General features: G+C 57.5%; 3 protein-coding genes across 5 annotated transcripts; 2 read left to right on the forward strand and 1 right to left on the reverse strand.

Moving 5' to 3' along the window:
- Positions 1-1,244: 1,244 nt before the first annotated feature.
- On the reverse strand, positions 1,245-11,463 carry CCDC71 (coiled-coil domain containing 71). The gene is made up of 2 exons (XM_059479886.1): positions 11,409-11,463; positions 1,245-9,022 (listed from the first exon to the last, which is right to left on the reverse strand). Exon 2 carries the CDS (start codon positions 8,959-8,961, stop codon positions 7,789-7,791), a length of 1,173 nt encoding a protein of 390 aa, XP_059335869.1. The 5' UTR covers positions 8,962-9,022; positions 11,409-11,463; the 3' UTR covers positions 1,245-7,788.
- Positions 11,464-11,681: 218 nt separating this feature from the next.
- Positions 11,682-15,958, forward strand: LOC132078026 (uncharacterized). The gene is made up of 5 exons (XM_059479889.1): positions 11,682-11,863; positions 11,935-12,320; positions 12,950-13,110; positions 13,513-13,645; positions 15,127-15,958. Exons 1-5 carry the CDS (start codon positions 11,710-11,712, stop codon positions 15,331-15,333), a joined length of 1,041 nt encoding a protein of 346 aa, XP_059335872.1. The 5' UTR covers positions 11,682-11,709; the 3' UTR covers positions 15,334-15,958.
- A 386-nt stretch (positions 15,959-16,344) lies between these two features.
- KLHDC8B (kelch domain containing 8B) lies at positions 16,345-20,404 on the forward strand. 3 transcript variants are annotated; one of them, XM_059479883.1, is made up of 6 exons: positions 16,345-16,363; positions 17,056-17,520; positions 18,060-18,224; positions 18,426-18,650; positions 18,883-18,984; positions 19,784-20,404. In XM_059479883.1, the coding sequence occupies exons 2-6, from the start codon at positions 17,148-17,150 to the stop codon at positions 19,978-19,980; spliced, it is 1,062 nt and encodes a 353-aa protein (XP_059335866.1). In that variant the 5' UTR covers positions 16,345-16,363; positions 17,056-17,147; the 3' UTR covers positions 19,981-20,404. The 3 variants fall into 3 exon arrangements, with proteins under 3 accessions (XP_059335866.1, XP_059335864.1, XP_059335865.1); XM_059479881.1 differs by lacking the exon at positions 16,345-16,363 and adding an exon at positions 16,652-16,837; XM_059479882.1 differs by lacking the exon at positions 16,345-16,363 and adding an exon at positions 16,652-16,837 and having other exon boundaries at positions 18,438-18,650.
- The last annotated feature ends 1,104 nt before the right edge of the window (positions 20,405-21,508 follow it).

Raw genomic sequence — 21,508 nt, forward strand, 5'->3', positions numbered from 1 at the left:
GCATGGCAGGCTGGTGGTCAGGCACCACTACCACCTTGTGAGCTGGGAGAGCTGGCAGGAGATGAGATGACAAAGAGCCATCAGCGCTGGCCAGCGTGTCTGTGTCACGGGATCTTGCCAAGCAAACCTCATCTGCTCTGAGGAGATCCAAAGAGGCCTGATAAAGGCAACTGTAACAGGATCTCTGGCCTTGAAAAGCAAAGTAAAAGTGGGAGGGAAGGATTCTCAGTGGGATGTGAGGGACAAGAGAGGCATCCCAGTCCATTTCCAGGCACCTCCCTGAAGGCTGCTCTGACTTCCCATGCCAAGCTGCAATCCCTTCCTCTGCCCCAGAGCCGAACGCGTGGGGGTGCCCGGGTCTGCCCGGGGACAGGGCCTGTCCGGGGGCAGCTCCACCGGCGGAGATCTGCCAGCAGCTCTGCCCTCCATCACCGGCAGCTGAACGCTGCCGAGCATCCCCCGCTTCCTCGCGTGCCCACAGCCTCGCTGCCCCGCACCTTTCAGCAGTGATCACTCTTGCAGCAGCACAGAGACCCCCCCGTCCCCCCCATCCTCGGCAGAGCCCCTAGGCTCCAGGGGCAGCCTCTCACGCCTGGCCAGCCCTGCTTGGACCGACTTCCGTGCACGCAGCAGGCAGCCAGCACTTTCCCGAACATCCTTAATGAGCAGAGAATTACTTAACCACTTCCCTTCTCGAGGAATGAGCTCCAGCACGGCACCGGAGCTGCTGTCTGCCCAGGGCCACGGTCCCACCAGCATTAGTGCTGGGTCAGTGCACTGACAGCCCCGCAGCACACACTGGATCCTGATTGCAAACCGTGGAACAATGGCGCTTCTGTTGAATCAGCCGGGCAGAGGGTCCCGGCTGCCGAGTGGGCAGATCCAGAGGAGGCAGAGGATGGGCAGGCAGGCTGGGGCTGGCAGAGAACCTGCCAGCACAGTGCCACCGTGCATGTTTCTAGGAACTAACCAGGAATGTGGATTTATCCCAGTTGGGCACCAGTGACATCCACCCGGGGTATTTCCCACCCCAAACCAGGCAATCCTTAATGGAGTTTGAGTAATGCCAAACTTCCCTGGGAGATGTGGGGAGAAGAGCTGGGGGTGTGGTCTGCAGCTGAGTGTGCCCCATGCAGCAGCTGGCACACGGGAAACACCATTCCATGGAGCTGACACAGGGCTGGGAGCCGGAGCCCAGGGAGCAGCTGTCTGTCATAGCCCAAAGAAACGCTGGACACATTGGGTGGTTCTGAGCACCATTTTACTGAAGGGCTGGACACCTGCTAGGACTTCATAACAAAAAGTTCACTTCATTTAAGAAAAATGACAGTCTGTTCTTTGTCCCATTCCCTTCCAAAGAGTGGAATAATACTAACGCTGTCTTTTCACTAAGCAATGCCATTCCAAAATATACAACACTGAGCGTGGAACAGCCCAGCTTCATATTAACATTAAATATTATTAGAACTTCAGAAACATTCTACACAAACAAATGAAACAGTAAAAAGTTCACTCAAGAACAACATGGTCATTTGTAAAATCATGATACAAAGTTTGTAACTCGCCCTCCTGCGGGTTGCAGTTGCTGCTCCCCAGCGTTGCTCGGATGCCCCAACACCCAGGAGTGCCACAGCAGAGCCCCTGGTGCTGCTCTCAGCTGGAGCAGGTCGGTGCAGCTGTGTGGAGATGGCTCTCATGGAGATGCTGGTTGGCAGAGAGTGGCAGGGCAGTGCCCACCCAGAGCCCCTGTGTCACTCAGAGCAGCTGCCATGCCTGTGCTCAGGAAATGCTCCTCCTCAGCTCAGGAGAGCTGCACCAGGACCCAGGAGGAGAGAGGGCATCACACGGTGCCTTCCCCACCATGAACAAACACTGACACTCCTCTTGTCCCAGTCCTGGCCTGGGCAGGGCAGTGCAGCAGGGGCAGGAGGGGAGGTATTTCTGGGGGTAGCTTTGCAGCACCTTCTCTTTTCAAACAGCACCGTGTGCCTGTGTCTGTGGGAATCACCAGACACTCACAGGGGCTGCCTGTAGCCACAGGAACACAGGAATGGAAAGGGCTAATTAAGACAATAAGGACAGAGTCCCAGACGATAATAAGGCCTTTAAGGGACTCTCTGGGGAAGGTGTTTTGGAGGCCACGTGAGTAGTGCCAGATTGTGAGACTGATGAAGGATGGGAATGAAGGGTTGGGGGGTGCCTGCTGCAAAAGGACTCCCACTCCCCTGCAGCACCAGTGTCCATGTACTGCTGCCAGGCAGGGTAGGGGGAGCTCTGTGGCCAAGCAGGGATGGAGGGAAGACAGTGATGTGGAAAGCCACAGCCTTGGCTCCTCTTTTGCACATCTCTTGCAGCAGACACAGAAGCAGCAGGCTGCTGGCTGTCCAGGTGCTGCTGGCATTTTTAGCTTTCCCTACTCCCAACTTCTCATTTTTTCACCAGCCTTCCTTAGTGCTCCTAAGCAAAGGAAGGGGTCTGGCCTCAGCACCATGGCTTTGGAGGCAGCTGCTGGCCAACCTGCAAGTTCCAGCCGTGTCCCAACTACAGACAAGCTTCATTCCACACTCAGGGATGACCTGGTGACAAAAGCTGGCCTCTCATGTCTTCTGGGACAAGATTCCTCCACGGCACCTGGCACCTTCCTAACAGCATCCAGCTCTAGGCAGAACAAGCTGCAAGGAGAAGGAAACCCTAGCATGGTGCTCTCTAGCAGAGTCCAGAATGTGAGGGCTCAGGAGCATCCTGCCCTGCTGTGCTCTCCACAGGTTGTGCCAGCCCAGGTAGCTGGCAAAGCTGAGGGCTGCAGCATTGTCAGGAAGGTGCCAGATATCCCAAAACTGCTGTCCTCCCCGTGGGCCACCTTAACTCCTGCAAGGCCATCCCCATCTGAGCACAGGAGCAAAGAGGCCAGTGCCCTTTTGAAGACTGAAAAAGAAACTGTCACTTCCACAAAAACCAACCAGCCTGGCTGAGCAGCCGGTGCTCCAAACCTCAGCACCGACCCTGCCAACCACAGCCAAAAAAAGGATCCTCCCACCAGAACCTGCCTTCCTGCCTGGGAAGCTGCCCAGCTCGAGTCACACTGCCCAGCTGGAGCTGAGAGACAAACCTGCTCTCCATACCCAGGGATCCCTTGAGCCATGGCCAAAGGCCCAGCTTCTAGACAGGGCAGGGAACTTGGATCCAAAGGGGAAGAACTGCTGGGCTGGCTGAACCCCCCCACATGCTGGCAAGTTCTGGCCATGAACACAGCACAAGTCACAATTTAAAGGGCACAAACTCTGTGCTCAATTCCAAAACCCAGAGCCTCCCAGCCCCTCTTGCCACACCTGGAGCTGGAGAAATGCTCCTGGTGTACCAGGGGGCATGGAGAACAGGCCACAAACCATGGGCAGCTGTGGAGCAGAACCTTGGAGCCACATGTGCAGCATCACCCATCTGTGCCGTGCTGCTGCTGATTCCCCTGGCATGTTCCTAGCTGGCAACTGGCTGAACTCCATGCAAGGAAGCACCAGGCACTGGGGGGATCTCAGCCCACTAACCCCAGCCCTGGTAGTATGACCTGGTCTGAGAGCTGCCCAGTGAGGTGAGCACTCCAGGGAGCACACCTCCTCCACACACTGAAATACCACTCATGGGCTGCCAAGCAGGAGTAATAAAATAATCCCTTCTTTTTTTGCAAAAATGCGCTTAAGAAATTTTGTACAAGGATTGCTACAGCAGCTGGCTCATGGGGGTGCAAATAGTTTAGAAGCAGCAGCAGCAACATACTACGTGGCTTGCAGGGAAGAGGCTGAGGAGAAACTTCTACAACCATAAGCAGTGGCAGATGGTGAAATCTAATCACAGTGGACATGAGCTTCAGAACATTTCTACCAATTAACATTGTGATTTCAACTGGTATCTGATGTCAGCTTCCCCTTCAGCTGCCTGCCGGACAGGCTGCTCTCCCCACGGACCTTGCTGACGGACATCTGAAGCATGCAGGAAGCTCAAGGACCTTGTCTGCTGGAGAGGAAGCATAAACTGCTCCTTGGCAGTTGAACAAAAGGAGAAATTATTTCCAAAAAAATCAGTTGGAAGAAGAGCCCTTCGACCGCTAGCCGAATCATTTCTAGAAGTGACAGTGGCACAAATCCATGCATTAAAAGCATTCCTAAGAGAGTCTCCAAAGCTCTCTGCTGTCACAGTGCCCAGAACAACACAGGCCAGGTTAGGCACTTGGATGAATTCAAAGTGACTAATACAGAAACAGGTCTGGACAAGGTGCATACCACATGCTCAGCAGAGACCACAGCGCTCTGGGCAATGCATTTCTCTGTGCCTGCCAGTTACTGTTGCACAGATCCCTGCAAGTGTTACTCAGCTGCCACAGAATAACACAGGATAGAAGGGACCTGTGGAGGAGACTTCTGGCTAGATCAGGTCTTAGGTAGCTCTGGTTTGATCAAACCCTTCATCTACCCCGAACAGCAGAGAGCAACATGCACACAGAGCCCCTCTGCAGCCTCGTGCACATCAGTGTTACATGCCCAGGGCACCAGGAGCACCCACACCTGGGCATGAGCTGAAGGATGGGGGAGCCAACCTGTGCCAGACTGAGGCACCCCCTCTGCCAGTGCTGGCTGGTACCACGGCAGCATTTGCTGGCATTGGCACAGAGCTGTAAAGCCCCTCTATAACAACCTGCAACCCTTTCAGTCAAGTTCCCAAAGCACCTGCAAGAGGAGGAAGAGACAAGAGGAGGGCAGGGAATGGAGGTTCAGCACTGCCCTGTTGCTCAGGGCCCTGTGGTCTGTTAGAGATGCACAGGGGAGCTGACAGAGGGGACTGGTGATGAGCAAGTCCCTGAGCACACAGCTATGGAGTGCTCACTTCCCTGGCAGCAGCCTCAGTGACACAGAGGTGTTTCCAAAGCTTGTCTCTCCCTGTGGAGCAGAACACCTTTTGCTGGTGCCTGGAAGGACACAGGGCAAACTGTCACCACCAAGCACGCACAGAACTCAGCTCAGTGCTGGGAAAGGCACGGCAGCACAAAGGCTGGACGCTGTGCTGGATGTGTTAAGCAACAATACAAGTCAAGTCCTTGACTGGCAGAGACCCAAGCTGTGAAAGACAAGAGGTGATAGAAAAGAGTGAAGAGGCAGGCAGCAGTACAGCTGAGAGAAGACACGCAGTGATGAGGAGGGATGTGCCCTGGTAAGTTGGCCTCAGGTGCTCAGCTTCCCACTCAGGCTGGAGAAAAAGAGGCTCCGACCTGGATTCAGCCTTGTTGATGCATGTTGTTTTTCCCAGCGGAGGCCAAGGGCTCAGCTGGGACGCCTGTGCTGCATAAGGAGACTCCAAAGACAGCTCTCAGTGCCCTTATAAGGGTCTGGGAACCGGGGAAGCTGCTGAGAAGCCTGACAGCAATACCACAGGCAGGAGTTCAGAGCCCTCCTCGGGAAACAGCCCAAAAGAGAAACACCAGTGCAGGACTTCAAGACCTGGCATTTGAGAGCGTGGGAATGAGAAAGGTCTGAAGGAGTGGGAACAAAAGGAACAAAGCAATTTTTGGCCAGTTGACAGTGATGGAGAGCCCCTGTTCATCCAGCACCAGGTCAGGACAGGGAACTCTCTGGCAGGGCATTTTAAAACACAGAAGCAGAAGAAAATATTTCCTCCTCCTTGGCAGCCAAGCAGTGGCATTCACAGGTCAGTCTCAAACACTGCAAGTTATGATCTCTGACAGCAACTCAGAACCCAAGTCTGGGGTTCAGGGCTTGCAATCATTCCCTGAATCATAAAATCACAGAAGGGCTTGGGTTGGAAGGGATCTTAAAGACCATCTTGTTCCAACCAACCTGCCATGGGCAGGGACACTTTACACTAGACCAGGTTGCTTAGTGAAAGTGAACCTCCACCCTGCTCTATGTGGGTGAGAGGAGAACCCAGATGCACCTCAGAACACTCAACTTCCCTGCCTTCTCACCCTGTCATGAACCTCCTCTCTTCTCTTCACACCAGTCTTCCTTTCTATGCTGGGGATCAGACACTGACCCGTTTTATAAACCACTGAAATCCAACCAGGTGCTCAGGGGTGGGGCTCAAATATAAGGACCTGGGACTTCCCTGGGGAGCTCATCCCTTCAGCCAGTGTCCACAGAGATTATTAGGTCAGACAACTGGTATTTTGAGGTGGTGAGAGAATGAGTGGATTACACTACTGCTGCAGACATCTGAGCAGACAGCAATATACAGAGCCAGGCCCATACCCAGCCTCTTCCTTTCCCCAGGACAGCAGGCTGTCCCTTCCAGGTGACAGCAGCAGCACTAACTGCTCCAGTGAGGTGTTTCTCCTGGGATTAGTAGATCCCTCCCTGTGGAGTGCAGAGAGCACAGAGCCGTGTTCTGATCCAACAGCGTGCCCCAGTGCAGGGAGGTGACAGCAGCCGTGTGCAGCGGTTCTGCAGTGCCTCCTAGGGATGGCAGAGCCTGCACTCCTCCTTCCACACAGAGCTCTCACACCTGCCACACACCTTCTCACAACATCCCTGATGGCACAGCAAGGCTGCCACCCCCCACATGATGCCCATCTCCCCTCCTACTGCTTCATCCCCACAAACCACAGAAAGTGACTCTCTATGTTTAAGTGCTGGTGTATGTGCTCCCAAATTTTTCACTTTTCTGCTTTAACTCAGGCTCAAGTATCCCACTGAGTCTGGGACTGGCAGGATGTAGCTAAAGCATTCAAACACAGCGTGTGTCTCTGTTGTGGTTTAACTCCAGCCAAAGCCAACAGTTCTCTACCAGCACCTGGGATCTGCTCCTGGAACACCCAGCAACAGCAGAGCAGTTACATGGGGGGCAGGACACTACACAGTTCATGCTAACAATTCCAGCCCTTTGGCTCTAACAGTCACAGTTGGTGATCCATAGCTGCACCTGGGGTACAGGAGAGCAGAGTAATGCTGGGTGCTAAGGAGGAATCCTCATTGGAGGCAAATTCCTACCATGTGTTCAAAACTTCTGCTACCCACAAAGGGAGGAGGTGCCCAAAGATGTCAGACAGACTTGCAGCCCTGTGACACTCCCCCACTGTTATGCAGAGGTTATACTGAAAACAGAATTAAAACTACCAGCTGGTAATTCTCCAGATTGTTTGGCATTCTGGAGACAAACAACTGGCTACACTGCTGCTGCCTCTGAGCTGCTCAAGGGAGCCCAGGACAGATGTCACAACAATGAACCACAAAGGAATTCTGGCACCTTTCAACAAAAGGCTAGCTGAAGGGAAGGAGGAACAAAAGCTATCAAACCCAATCCCAAAGGGATGGAGGAAGTGCATCTTCCCACAGTTCCTGGGCCATATGCACATATATGGATATATAGATATATAGATAATAAAGTTATAAAATTTGATCAAAATAAAACCAGTAAATGTACAGCTTGAAAAAGAGCAATATCACAGTGCATCAATGTTATGAGAAAGTCCTGTGTTCTCCCCTGCACAAGAGCACAGCCTGCCACGTTCAGGGGAGCCTGGTGAGAAGTGAGCTCTCCGGCCTGCTCAGCTCAATGCTGGCGACAGTCACTGTCCCACACTCCCAAACAGGGGTTTGGATTTCTGCAGCCAGTTCTGCACAGCAGTGGCAGACAGGCAGGAACAGCATGAGAGTGGGCTGCTCTGTCTGCAGGTTAGTGGGCATATTGGCACCAGAGACACAGAGTCACTCCTAGGCCTCTCTGTGCTCTGGTGCCAGGCTCGTATTTACTTACTTACAAAAAAAAGTGACAAAGTGAAGAAATTCAGGGGACACTATGAGAATGGGACAAGGGCTGAATTTGGATCACAGGGGACAAGTTGACCCTAAGAATCTTCTGTGCTCTCCTCCTCACTTCATCATCAGAGGAAGAGTTGCCCACCTTGATGGTCCGGAATTTCAGCAGGTTCAAAGTGCTCTGAGCCTTTCGAGTTTTCTTTCGGACAGGAATGGTATTTGCTTTTTTCCTCTGTGGTGCTTCTTTTGCCTCTGTAGCTCTTCTCTTCTTCTGCCTAGTGCCCTCCTGGTAAGTGCTGCTGTCCTTCCACTCTGTTTTTCCCAGCAGAACTTCCTTATCTTTGATTTTCAAGGTCTTGGGCTGTGGCGCTGTGGCGCAGTCCTGGGACGAGCTGCCTGCGACTCTCCCGTTGAGAACTCCGGAGGCTTTGCAGGCGTTGCTCTCCTGCAGCACTCCACCCTTTGGTCCCTTCAGAAGCTTTAAAGCACGGGTGCCAGAATCAGGAGCTTTCTTAACCAAACGCTTGTACCCCTTGCCTTCAGTTATTTTAGTGCTCTTGCCTGAAGAAAACTGCCTTGGTGCACCTGAAGTCTTGAGGAGTTTAAGGTCTGAGGGAGAGATGCCAAGACGCCCCTGTGTGTACTTGGACTCCAAACAGGACGTGGCAGTCTTCAGTGGCACCAGGGCTTCCAGAACCACTGACAGTCTCATAGCTGGATACACGTCAGGATACATGCTTGTAGGGAAGCCCACCGTCGCCGCCTTGGATGTGCCAGATCCTGTCTGCTTCAAGGAGCTCAAGAGGAGATTTCTGGAATCCCCTTTGGAGACTTTCAAAGAGCTCACTGGCATGCTGGTGGGCAAAGGGGCCACTTTTGCCCCTGAGTTCCTGGCTGGACTCTGGGTGGGCTCAGTGGTGCTGGCACAGTTGCGCTGAGTGTTTGCTCCCGTCTGACTCGGCGTGACTGCCGTGCACGAGCTGTACCCGTACACATCCTTACTCCTCAGAATCGTGGGCTGGTAGCCCTCCTCCTTCAGGCCTTGGATGAAGGCCACCAGCTGGGTCTCTGTGTCCGAAAGATCCTTGGACATCGGGTTGAAGACTCGGAGGGCTTCCTCCAGAACTTTCTGCCCTGCAGAGGAAATTCTTGACCAGGAATGGACAGCTTTTTCTTCCTCATGGTTCACTGCAATATTCATGGCATTAGGCAAGCAGGTGCTTCAAAAAGGTCCAAATTACTGGAAAAACAACCCTTGACACCTCAAAAGGAGAAAGAAGACAGTTAGCTTACAGCAACTGAAATTATCCAAGTTTTTAATATGGGACCTGAAACCATTAAGCCCAGGCGTGGCTGGTTGCAAACCCTGGGTCAGATTCTGGGCTCAATCCAACATAGAAGCATCACCAAGAAAAACCTGTCACTCATTTATCTTTGAAATAAAACTAAAACATCTCTCACAAAAATATCCTCCAACCTAAACAAAGATTTCAGGAAATACCATCCAATCCACCCCAAGATGAAGGATTCCAATGATTAACTCAGCAAAATCTGTAGCTCATTTCCAGTTTGAGTTTGACCCACCCCAGCTTTGGACAAACAGATCTCATTTTCACGGGGAAAAACTGAACCCTCAAAAGGAACTGAACCTTTTCCCTGTGTACACATCTCAACCAGGACCATTGAGCCATCTCAACACTAAGAAATGCCTAAGTACTTCAACTGCATCCCAGCACCACCTTCAATTTCTCAGCTTCTTAACTGATGCCGCTCAAAAATTGATTCTGAGTCCCCTGCCAAAGCTGCAGCTTCCTCCTGGAGACCTGGCAGCAGGGCTGGAGGCCGTTCCAGTTGTGCTTCGTTGATGCTGAATGCTGTGGCAAGGCAGCACTGCTCCTTGCTGTTCTCTTGTCTGAACAATGGTCCACAACTTGCTGTCACAGCAAACTGGTGCTGATCCAAGGACACTTGCTGCCAAGTGAGGAGGAAGCAGGAAATTCAAGCAGGGCGGTATGAAGGAAACACACATCACCAGGGCCAAGTGTACAAAGGCCTGAGGGACAACACTGGGATCATACTCAGGGCACTGTGCAGCTGCCTGCCCAGCATAAAAGCATCAATTATTGCTTTCAATAAAAAATAGGCACTAAAGGGCAGTCCAGGCAGGACTTGAAGGGCAGCCCTTCAAGAGAACTCAGATCCTGGTGGCCTCACAGCTCCACAGCTGGATGCTAGACCAACATAAAATCTTTTGCTTTATTGATACTCTCAAAATAATAATGAAGATTCAGCTAAAAAACCTGATCAGGGAAATGCAGATGGTGTCAGAGACAGTTCTGGAGAGGGCAGTGCACAGGCAAGGAAGCTGTGATGGAGAAGTCAGTGCCTGAGCAGCCAGAACAAGGAACTGCTCATGTTCCACGTTCCCCCAGAACTCTGGTCTCACACAGCACAGGAGCAGAGCCCGTGCTGCCGCCAGCTGCACAAGCAGGGAAGAGACACAAGGCAAGAGCAGCCACAGAAGGGAAAGCACAGGTCAGTGGGGGAGTAAGAACCTCCACATGACAGACTAATCTCAGTCAAGTGCTCTGCAGACGTCACGGCCAAAGAGGGATTTGGAGGAGGATAATGCAGTTGTTCAGAGGCAGGCGGGGATCTCCCACAAAGGAGGGGAGGCAGGCAGGGAGGTGATCCCACAGAGCCCCAGGCAGCGTCACCAGCCAGCACTGAGAGTCACTACCTCCAAAGTGACCAAGCAGTGCCAGCACAGGAAAGCCAGAGAAGGTGTAATGGTAATTTTGATGTGGTGAGGCAGAGACCAATGAAGAAACACAAGTAACAACATGTGCTCAACAGGCTGCAAAATGGATCATCTTCAGGCTGCAGCAAGCCCGGGAGCAGCTGGGACATCTGAAGGGGTGTTCTGGCTGTGACATTTCATGGGAACAGGACTTTCCACCATCCAACTGCTCGGTGCTGTTTGGTGCAGTGCCAGCTGTATTGGAGGAAAGCCGGCCACGAGCAGACGCACCCCGGGACAGTCTGACCTCCTCACAGCCGGTTCCCTCCCGTGCCACACTGTTGTGGGGGGCTACGGGGGCACAGCACCGGAAGGTCGAGGCTAGCACCGCCTTAGAGGCCCGGCTGTCCGAGCACGGAAAGGGCTCTCCCGGTGCACCGCAGGGGAAAGCGGCTGCCGGCAGGGCCGAGACGCGGGGCTGGGGCAGCCTGTGGAGCCGGAGGCCGGTGCGCAGTCCCAGGGAGGGCTCGACGGGGCCGCCAGTCCTCGCTCGGCCTCTCCTTTCGGCCCACCCCTCGGCGCGGGCGATGCCCCTTCCCGAGCGCCCGTCCCTCGCTCCCGCTGCACCCTCCCACGGCTCGGCCCGCCGGCGGAGGGACCCCGGGGCGGGCAGGCCGCCTGGGCCGGCCCCTCCCGGCAGGGCTGCGGGAGATGATTGGTGCAGACAGGGGGTGCGGCACCCGCGCTCGGCCCGCGCCGGCTCCCGGGACCGGGGGGGCGGGGGCCGGGGCGGGGCCCTCAGCGCCGCGGCTCCGCCTCCAGCGCTCCGAGGCCGCCCCAGCGGGCGGCTCGGCAGCGCCCTCGCCCGGGAGCCGGCGTGGGGCCCGGGCCCGCCGGCCCCAACCTACCGGCTGCCGCCAGACCCGTGCCCGCCGCTGCGCCGCACCCGCCGCTCCAACATGGCCGCCCGCGGGGCGCCGGAAGCGGCCCTGCTTCCGTTTCCCGTCCCTTTCCGCGGGCCGCGGTCACGCCCACAGTCACGGAGCCCTTTCGGTCACGCCCCCCGCGCTCCGCCCCTCCGCCTCCGGCCTCGCCGTGACCACGGCAACGGCGGCGAGGGCCGTCCCGGGCCGGCAGGGGGCGCCGCGGGCGGAAGCGGCGCGGGCGGAAGCGGCGCCGTCACCAGGTAACGGGGCCGGTGTCGGGGCAATGAGTGGCGGGGCCGGGCGACGGCGGCGCCTGGTTCTGCACGTGGACCTGAACAACACGGTGGTGGTGGCGGACACGGTGACGGGACAGGCCCCACGAGCGGCGCTCAACACCTTTCTCAGCACCGTCACCTGGGGCCGCGCCGGGGCTGCCGGTGAGCGCCGGTGCCGGGGGTACGGGGACCCGTGTGGCGGTGCGGGGGCTGAGCACGTTCCTCTGTTCCAGGCGAGTGGGAGTGGGTGAGCGACCGCCCGTCCCTGCGCCCCCCGTGCCCCGGCGCCCTCAGCTACTACAGCCGCCACGGCCGGGACCCCGCCTTCACCGAGGCCGGCCCGGGCCGGCGCTTCCGTGACCTCCACGCCCGCCACCTGCGGCTGCTGGAGTGGCCGGGCCAGCCGCACGACGCCTTGTCGGTGCCAGGGGAGCCCGGCAAACGCTACCACCTGATCCTGCCCTCCTTCTTCCGCCTCCTGGACGCGCTGCACCGGGATGGCAGAGCCTTCGCTGTTGTCTTCAGGACCTTCGGCACCGACCTGCCCCGCGCCCTGCAGGCCGTCCGCAGCGCTCTGGACGGGCAGCACCCGCAGTTCCCTGCCCTGCGGGACGTGGCGGTGAGTGGCGCCCTGAGGGTCCGTGGTGATGGGGAAGGGCAGCCGGATGGTCCCACGGAGACCCCCCCACGTCAGACTGCTCTCCAGCTGCTTGGCCAGACTGCTTGTAAAAGCATGGAGTTCTCTGGATGAAGCCGTGAGCTGTGGGGGAGCATGTGTGTGCAGATCCTGTGTGGAATGGTCTCCTCTTGGTGTATCCCGTGTTGGACAGAGCATTCCTCCTCCCCAGGAGAGGCTGCTGCAGCAGAGCAGGGCTCCCTGGCCCAGAGCCGATCACAGCTGCACTCTCCTCCCCTGGCAGCACACTGGGCAGGAGTGCTGGGAATGAGCTCTAGAAGATGCTTTAGTTATTCCTTGGAGTGTTTTCAGATAGCAGAGATTGAAATGGGCGCAGTGTGCAGCTAGGAGGACATTCCTTTACATCCCTGGGGAAGTCGTTCCTTTCCATCCCTGGGGAGGGGATGATTTTTGGTTGGATGCATTCCATGCCTCCTCTTGTCATTTTCCCAGCACCATCCTCCCACACTGTAGTGGTGGGGAGTCTCCACCCTGCTGCTTAGTGTCTCTGCCAGTGAAACAACCTGTCTGCTTTGGAAACTTTTCCTTCCCCATTTTCTGTGGTCCTGCAGCTCCCTGTGGACCTTACCCCTGGCCAGATACGGTGCAGCAAGAAAGAGGTGGTGCTAACGCATGGAGCAGAGCGTCTGGCCACCCGGGAAGACAAAAGAAAGCTTTACAACTTCTTCAGCTCCTTTGAGGGAATTGGAGGCTTCCAAGACCACTTTGACTGGTGAGAAAGAGGGCACTGAGAAAGTGGCTTGGCCATTATGTTCTTTCCTGTGATTCTCTTTGTTTCTGGGATAGCTCCTAGTTTTGAAGCCTTTATGTTGTTGGGGTCTCTATCACTTAGGCACTTCCCATGTTGCCTGTGGGCAGCCTGAAGGGACTCTCACACCATTCCTGAGGTCCCCATCCCCTGGTGTACCTCCTGCTTTTCTCCAAAGGCCCCCTGATTTGTCACCTTGCTGCAAAATGCCTCATTTCTGGGAGGGCATGGGCAGCAGGACAGGACATTCTCCATCCTGCTTCCCTGGCTCAGAGGGTGCCCTGGGCCTGCAGTACAGTCTGCCATTTCCTGGGAGCTGTCACCCTCTTCCTGCCCTGACTGTTCCTTCTCCACTTACTGTTTCAGGTGGGCCAGAAATCAGTTCTCTTCCCAGGGTGGGAAGCCCCTGTGGATAGACCCCCATGATCCTGACATTCAGCACATCTTCATTGATGACAACATCCGGCTGGATGATGGAGACACCATTGTTCACCCCCAGGTAGGTGGCTGAAGGCGCCTCTGGCACCAGCAGCCTGCACTGGGGTATCCCTGCAGCCTGCACTGGGGTATCCCTGGCAAGGTCAGACATGTTTTGTCCCCTTTGCATGAGGCTGCAGAGGGGGTCAAGGCATAGCCTTGATGTCACTGCATCCTGTGCCACCAGTGTTGGTGCAGCGATGCACAGGGAGGGTGAGATCAGCTGTCAGCAATGCACAGCAGGTGCTGGCTGCCTCTGCTCCCCTCTGAGTCAGCCCCGTGCCTGGAGGCAGCAGCAATGATATCCGGGCTGCCAGCCTTGTCACCTGCCTGAGTGAAGGAAGGGGCAGTGTTTGTGGGGAGCACACTTGGGAAACAGAATGTTTACACAGACAGAGCCATGCCTGGCCATTGGACAGCTGTCAGTGCTCAAACAAGAGCTGCAGGTCCATGGGTGATCCTCAACCCCTGCCTGTTTCCATCCATATGGAGTGCAGGGGGGAAGCACGGCAGCCAGTGAATTGTCTGCAGTGTTTGGCAGGCAGCCTGGGAGTGGAAAGGGGTGGGATGCTCATTGGATGTTCCCTTCCATACAAGCTTTCTCAGTTTACACATTTGTAGCTGGTGGCAGGAATTGTTACTCCCTGGACAGACCTGTCAGGACCAAGCTTTGGTCTGTGCCATGCCTGGTTGAGGGGAGCCTCTGCAATGGCTGCTGCATGCAGATCTGCAGCTGGAGTGTGGCTCACACAGCTCCACTTGCTGCATTTCAGCATCGGGCTATCTTGTGTGATCAAGGAGTTCCTCCTTTGGCATTGGTAGCCTGCATGGCTGGTCAGTCAGGCTGCTGTGCTAATCTCATGGCAGCCATGCAGCCAGCCCTGGGGCTGCTCCCACGCTGGATCACACAGGTAGGATCCAGTTATGGCAGCAGCAGACCTCATGGGAGTCTGGGCAGCAGCCAAGCATCTTCCCAGCAGGGCTCATCGTCACTGCTGGGACCTTGCTGTCCTGCAGCCAGGATCAGTAGGTGGAAAGCCATTCTCCCTTCCTCTTGCATCACCACCAGCTCTGAAGGGCTGTCCCCATTTCAGTGATGGTGACAGAGCAGCACTAGGAGTGAAACAGGTTGCCAGGTGTCTTTAAACAGGCCATGGTGGAGATCAGAAGGTGAAGTCCCTGTTCCATCCTGTGGTAGCTGAAGGAAGAGCTGTTGGCAGAGGTTTGCCTGGAGTCAGCTGCTCCGCAGAGCCGTTGTCTTCCAGCTGCATGGTGTGGTCTGTTTCCTTAAGGGAGCACCAGGCACGTATGACATGCTGGTTCAGAGTCAAAGGCAATTTCTGGGAGAGGGGTAAATCTCAAGAAATTTCACCTGCTGTTGCAGTGGAGATAGGATCACCCTGCCCTCTGCCCTGACACACAGCATGGAGGTGCCTGGCTGAGGGGAGGGCAGAGCACACCACGGGGTGTGTGCATTGCTGCCAGGCTCTGCTCTCCCTGCAGGTATTCTCAGAGCAGGGCAGCAGCAGTCCCAGGAGTGTGCCCACCTCAGCACTGTACAACATTTGCCTGGTGCAAACCAATCTGCTGGAGGCCATTGCTGATGAGGACTATTTCCTGCACTGTGTGAGGAGGTGCGAGGAGAACTACGACCGCTACCTGGCCTGCGTGGAGAAGGACACCCCGAGCCAGCAGTGGGATGGACAGTGATTGCACCTCATGGGGCTGAGTGCCTCCAGACTGGGACACCACCCGCTTCCTGCTGCATGCAGTCAGAGTCCCAGGCGGGCTCCTGCTTCAAGCTGTTACCTCTCCAATGTGCAATGTGGGCGTTCAGTCCTATCAGGACCTTCCATGAGCAAACACAAGCATCCTGGGAGCTTGTGTGATGGGATTTTTGGAGGAAATGGTTTTCCAGTCTTTGGTAGTGTTGCCCGGGGTGCCCACTTCTGCACGAGGGCTGGGGCTTAGTGTCCCTCTGCAGTCACCAGGCAGGTCCCTTCCACCATCCTGTGATGCAGGCAGCCTCGCAGTGTTTGCACCTCACTTCCTGCTCCTGCAATGATGGCTGGTGCAGAGCAGGTGCCAGGATGAGTACAGTGTTAGCAGCAGCATCCCCAGGTGGCATTTGTGGTGTGGTGTTCTCGGCGGATGCCTTGTCACTTCTGTCTGTTTTTAAAGCAAACCTTTTTAGCTCATTTTTGTGTGAGTTTTCTGCTTGCCCTTGGCTCTGCCTGTGCTGGTGGGTGGGAAGCGCCTTTCCCAGCGTGTTCATTTGCCTGGCTCAGCCAAGTGGGGACAAAAGTGTTGGTGGAGGGTTTGAGACCCATGTGCACCTTTCGTGATGCTGCTGAGAGACCCCAGCAAGGTCGTGCTCAGAGTAGGGCTGAGCTCATGTTCTGTCCCTGCAGTGGTGACAGGATAGGGGTCATCTCTAGCGTGGGACGGTGGGTTCCCGACTCCTTGAGCCTGGCACTGCCTGGCTCTGGCATTGGCAGCGCACAGCAAGGGAGGGCAGATCCAGGGTCTCTCCAGCCCCTCTCCCTGCGATGGTTCCTTCCCGGCCAGGTGAACGCGGCAGGGGCACAGCGGGCCGGTGGCACCGGGAGGGCCGGGCGGGGGGGAGAGGGGCACGGCAGGGGGGCCGGGGCGGACGCGGCGCCGCCCCCACCGGCAGCGGGCGGGCCCGGGGCGGGCAGAGGCGCGGAGCGGCGGGGAGAGCGGCGGAGCGGGCGGAGAGGTGAGTGCGGTCCCGGTCCCGGTCCTGGTCCCTGACCCTGTCCCTCTCCCAGCGGCGGTGCGGAGAGGAGCGGAGCGGAGCGGGCAGTCCGGGCACGGCGGAGCGGCCGTCCGGGGCTGCGGGCGGGTATCCGGGGAGCGCCGGGGGCGCGAGCGTTGCAGCGGGAGCCCCGGGGACGCCGGTGCCAGCGCGCTGTGGGCGGGAGCCCTGTGGGTGCGGGCTGCGGGGCAGTGCGCCGGAGCGCCGGGGGCTGCGGGCGGGAGTGCGGGCAGCACCGGGGGTGAGGACGGTGCGCCGAGAGCAGGAACCTGCCGGGGTCCGGATTGTGAACGGGAAGCCTCTGCGGGGTACGGACCCGGGGGATGCGGGTAGAGAGCCCCGGGCGCGCGAGGGTCCCAGTGAGTGCGGGCTGTACACCAGCAGCACCGGGTAGTGGGAGCCGGGATGCGGAAACCTCGGGAAGCAAGAGCACTGGTACGTGCGGGCAGAGAGCCCCAGGGAGTGGGAGCCCGGAGGGGGCGGACAGGGAGCCGTGGGGCGCAGTCGGGAGCCCGGAGGGGGTGGGCAGGCAGCCCGGGGTGCAGTGCGGAGCCCCGCGAAGCCGGAGCTGTCGCACCGCCAAGGGGAGCTGGCTAGCTGGGGCTGGGGGAGCGATGGGTGCCTGGGCTCTGACTCGGATGCTCTCCCCGCAGGAGGCCGTGGGCCGGACCAGTGGCGAGCCGGTCCGGATGGGCGGCACGGCGGGGCCAGAGCCCGGGGACCCCCGAGGCGGCTGAGCTGGCCCATGGCGGCGGGCGCGGGCGCCTTCGCGTGGGCCACCTTCCCCGCCATGCCCACGCGGCGCGTGTACTGCAGCGCCGCGCACCGCGACGGGCAGCTCTTCGTGCTGGGCGGCTGCGGGGGCGCCGGGCGAGCCCTGGGAACTGCTGAGGTGCTCGACCTCCAAGCACAGCGCTGGACCACGCTCCCACCCCTGCCCACGCCGCGGGCTGGCGCTGCCGTCCTCGCCCTGGGCAAGCAGATCTTGGTGGTGGGCGGTGTGGATGCGGCGCAGAGCCCCCTCGCCTCCGTTGAGGTCTACCACGTGGATGAGGGCAAATGGGAGAAGAAAGCGGCATTGGCTCAGCCCTCCATGGGCATCTCAGCTGTGCAGAGAGGTGAGGATAGGAACATGTTGTGACTCTTGCCCAAAGTTTGCTAAGCATCCTTGGAGTCTTGGTAGAGTGCAGCTTGCCAGGAGCCAGGGTTGGTCCCTGTATGTGGTGCCCATGTCTGTTCCCTGGACAGGGATGCTTGGCATGGACCAGGCTGCAGTGGGCAGGGCAGAGGAAATGCCAGGACAGTGGTGGGAGCGGGCAGGGGTGCCGGCCGCGCTGGAAGCAGGATTTGGCAGTATGGCTGTGTTGCCATGGTGTCTCCAGGGAGATGATACTGCCGAGAATAATTAGAGGATAGCCCTGTGCTCTTGTCTGTGCCTGATGGATGGGATGGAGAGGGGGGCAAGAGGGTCCCAGTGCAGCCAGGGCATTGCCAGGCTCAGGCCTGGCTGTACTCACTGTCCCCAGCTGCCCTGGAGCAGTGTCTGGCTGTGGGGCTCAGCAGTAGCGCTGCTGCCTGCCCTGGAGGGCATGGGGGCACTCGCAGCCCTTCGGTGCTGCCCGCAGACCCCCCTGCCTCACTGCTGCCTCTTTTCCAGATGGGGCTGTCTACGCCCTGGGGGGAATGGGTGCGGACACCTCTCCCCAGGCTCTGGTCCGTGTCTATGAGCCGGCAAAGGATCACTGGCAGCCCCTACCCTCCATGCCCACACCATGTTATGGGGCCTCTGCCTTCCTGCAGGGAAACAAGATCTTCATCCTGGGTAGGTGCTGCTGGGGCAAACCAAGCATCCCCTGTGCCTCTACCCTCTTCTTCCTCTGTTCCCAGGTCAGAGAATGACCTGGTGCACCCCAGAGTGGCTCCATAGTGCCCAGCACTGCAGCCAGCAGGCCCCATCCTGCTCGCTGAGCACACCAATAGTGCCAGCTTGGGGCACTGGCTGCTACATCTCCTCTGTGCATAGGAGGCCGGCAAGGCAAGCTGCCTGTCACTGCCTTTGAGGCTTTTGACGTGGAGACAAGGAGCTGGACACGCTACCCCAGCGTGCCCAGCCGCCGCGCCTTCGCCGCCTGTGCCATGGCTGATGGAGTTGTCTTCAGCCTGGGGGGGCTGCAGCAGCCAGGGCCCCACAACTTCTACTCCCGTCCCCATTTTGTCAACACCGTGGAGATGTTTGATCCTGCGCAGGGTGAGCTCCATGTCTCTGGGTGAGGAGGAAGCATCTTCTGTGGGTCTGAGATGATTCTGTGGGTTGGTGGGAGGTGTTTGAGGGACATGATTATCTGGGCTCTGAACATCAGCCCCTTGTACCCATGGTGAATGAATCCTGTGCTCCCTGGTCCCAGGGAGTGATTAACCTGTGGCCTTGGTGTACAGAGGGGAAACCCCAGCGGGTGATGCTCACTCCCTCTCATACCCAGGTGTGTGGAGAAAGCCAAACCGCACCATCCGTATGAAAGAGAAGAGAGCTGACTTCGTGGCTGGATGCCTGGGAGGAAGAGTGGTGGCTGTGGGTGGCCTCGGTAATGCTGGGGGTAGGAGTGTGGCCATGTTCCCATCCCCATTCTTTGGGGCACATCAATGATCTGCATGGCAGTGGGGAGGTTGGCTGTGCCAAGCCAGGGGGTTACTGCAACACTGTCTGCAGCAGCATCTCTCTGTGCTCTCACAAGTGCTGGGGAGACCCTACTGCCCTGTCCCGCTGGCTGACCCACTGTGTCCCTTGCCCCTTTCACTCCCCAATCAGGATTTTCCCTGTTCATGTGCAGCGTTCTGGGCTCACACAGCCCAACAGTGGCTCAGCTCCGCTGTGCAGGGTTGCAGTGCTGCATCCCTCTCCCAAGAGAGCTGGGGAAAGGTTAGAGCTGTCACTCATCAGAGGGCATTCAGCAGGAAGGGCTGCCTGGGGAGCCTGGTGCCAGCCACAGCACTGCCAGCCCTGCAGGGAGGGCTGCCAGACCCCCAAGATTGCTGTGGGAATAGGGAATGGTGCTGGCTGCATTCCTGCAGTGTGGCATTGCTCCTGAGTCCTGCTGCAGCTGGAGCTGCCTTATCCCTGCAGAGTGCTGGCACGGGGAGGGGGGGAGGGCGAGGAGTGGTTGAGGGGGCAGAGCCAGCAGGTGGGGCATTAGTGCCTGCAGCCATCCCTATGGGGACTCTGCTAATCCTCTTGTGCCCCCATTAATTGCCTCTGGGATCTCAAAGCCTGTGCAGCTCAGAGCTCCTGTTCAGGCATCAAAGGGATGTGGAAGGGAAAAGGCAGAGCCTGGGGTGAGGGGCAGGGGAGCTGCACAGAGGCTGATGTGGTTCTGTCTTCCACAGGGAACCAGTCCTGCCCACTGGACTCAGTGGAAGGGTTCAGCCTCTCACAGAAAAAGTGGGAGCCGCTGCCCCCCATGCCCACTGGCCGCTGCTCCTGCTCCAGCTGCCCAGCACCCAGCCTGCTCTTCATCATCGGCGGTGTGGCCCAGGGTCCCAGTGGCGCTGTTGAGGCTCTGTGCCTGCGTGATGTGCCCTGAGTGGGACCCCGGGGACCAGCCCTGGCCAAGCACCAAGTGCCTGAAGACGGGGACAGGGTGTGTGAACGCCCATGTGTTCACCCAGGGTGACCTGGCTCCAGGAAGCCTCTGTCCCATGATGCCAGGCACCAGAGCAGCTGCAGCTGTGGGAAGTCCCAGCTCCTGCAGCGCTGTGGCAATGAAGCCCAGGGCAAACTCCTGCCTGGTGGGATGGCCATCGCCAGCAGCGTGGGGGGAGCAGCGGTGGCAGGACTGCCGCTGGCCTCACTGCCCTGTCCGGCCCCATCTGTGCCACGGCGTATCTGTGCCGTGTGTGTAGCAGTGAGTGCTGTGTCGTCGTAGACCCAGTCGATGTCTCATGTAGCACAGAGGTGCCCTGTAGCTCAGTGCCTGGGAGGTGATGTAGCACCTCAAATAAATGAAACATGTGGAGTTTTATCTTACTGGAGTCATGTCGTCTCTGGTTATCCTACTCCAGGCAGACACATGCTGCAGCCTGTCAGGAAAACCCCTCCCAGGGCAGAGTTCAGTGACCCCACACGGTGGAGCAAGGGTAACTCTTGTTCTCCCCACCTCCAGGGTGAGCAGAGCAATGTGATGTAGAGATCCAGTCCCTGTTTGGAGAGGGGGAGTTAAGCAGTGACTGTCCTGCCTTGATACAGCCTTTTCCCTGCTTGGCCTACTGTGGGTGAAGAGGCTGTGGGGGGATGAAGGCAGCAGCAGAGGAAGGACTTTTTTGAATGTACCCCGGGTTTGAGAGAGGCAGGGAATGTTGAGGGCTGCCAGGATGCTGAGAAGAAAGAAGAGATGGCTAATGTCAGGACTCATGGGCCCCACCCAGCACCACAGCCCCATCTCAAAGGATGAACCATGGCTGGTGTGGGAGAGAGCTGAGTCCAACAGTGTCCAGCTTCTGTAGGCAGGAGCACTGCAATCCTGCTTGCTGAAATGTAATGCTTACAGGAAGGGAATGTAAGCTCCAAACTGGTGGTGTCTGTGGGTGGTGTTTAGGGGTGCACTGTGAGATCAAGGGCGGTGACACTTGAGTTACCCAGTGCTATGGGGTCACCTGAGCCTTGCTGCTCTTGGCTCCATACAGAGTCTCACACCCAAAGCAGAAAGCAGGTGAGGGATTTGATCCTTCATTGGTACACTAGAAAGATCTCACAAGTCTGTGTAAATATTAAGTACAGATGCCTGACCTTTCAGAGAAGACAGCCAGCTTGAGCCTCGGGTAGGCTGCAAGGCTGTAGAGACAGGAGACTGAATCCCATCAGAGTGAGGCAGCATCCAACACACTGCTGTGGCAGGCTGTGCCATGTCTTGGGGGCATCACAGCATGGGAAAAATTGGAAATTATCCATAAAAGAGCATTCAGAAGACATTTTCATGTTGTTGCTCCATTGCCTCTGGTGCCCACCTGGCACAGTGACTGCAGGATCTGTCTTGATGCACTGCATGACTGCCTGTGATTTGGGAGGAACAACTTGGGATACCTAAGCTGGTGGTACCTCAGCTGGAAGCATCC

Source organism: Ammospiza nelsoni, chromosome 11 (assembly GCF_027579445.1).
Source record: "Ammospiza nelsoni isolate bAmmNel1 chromosome 11, bAmmNel1.pri, whole genome shotgun sequence".
Lineage (NCBI taxonomy): Eukaryota > Metazoa > Chordata > Aves > Passeriformes > Passerellidae > Ammospiza > Ammospiza nelsoni.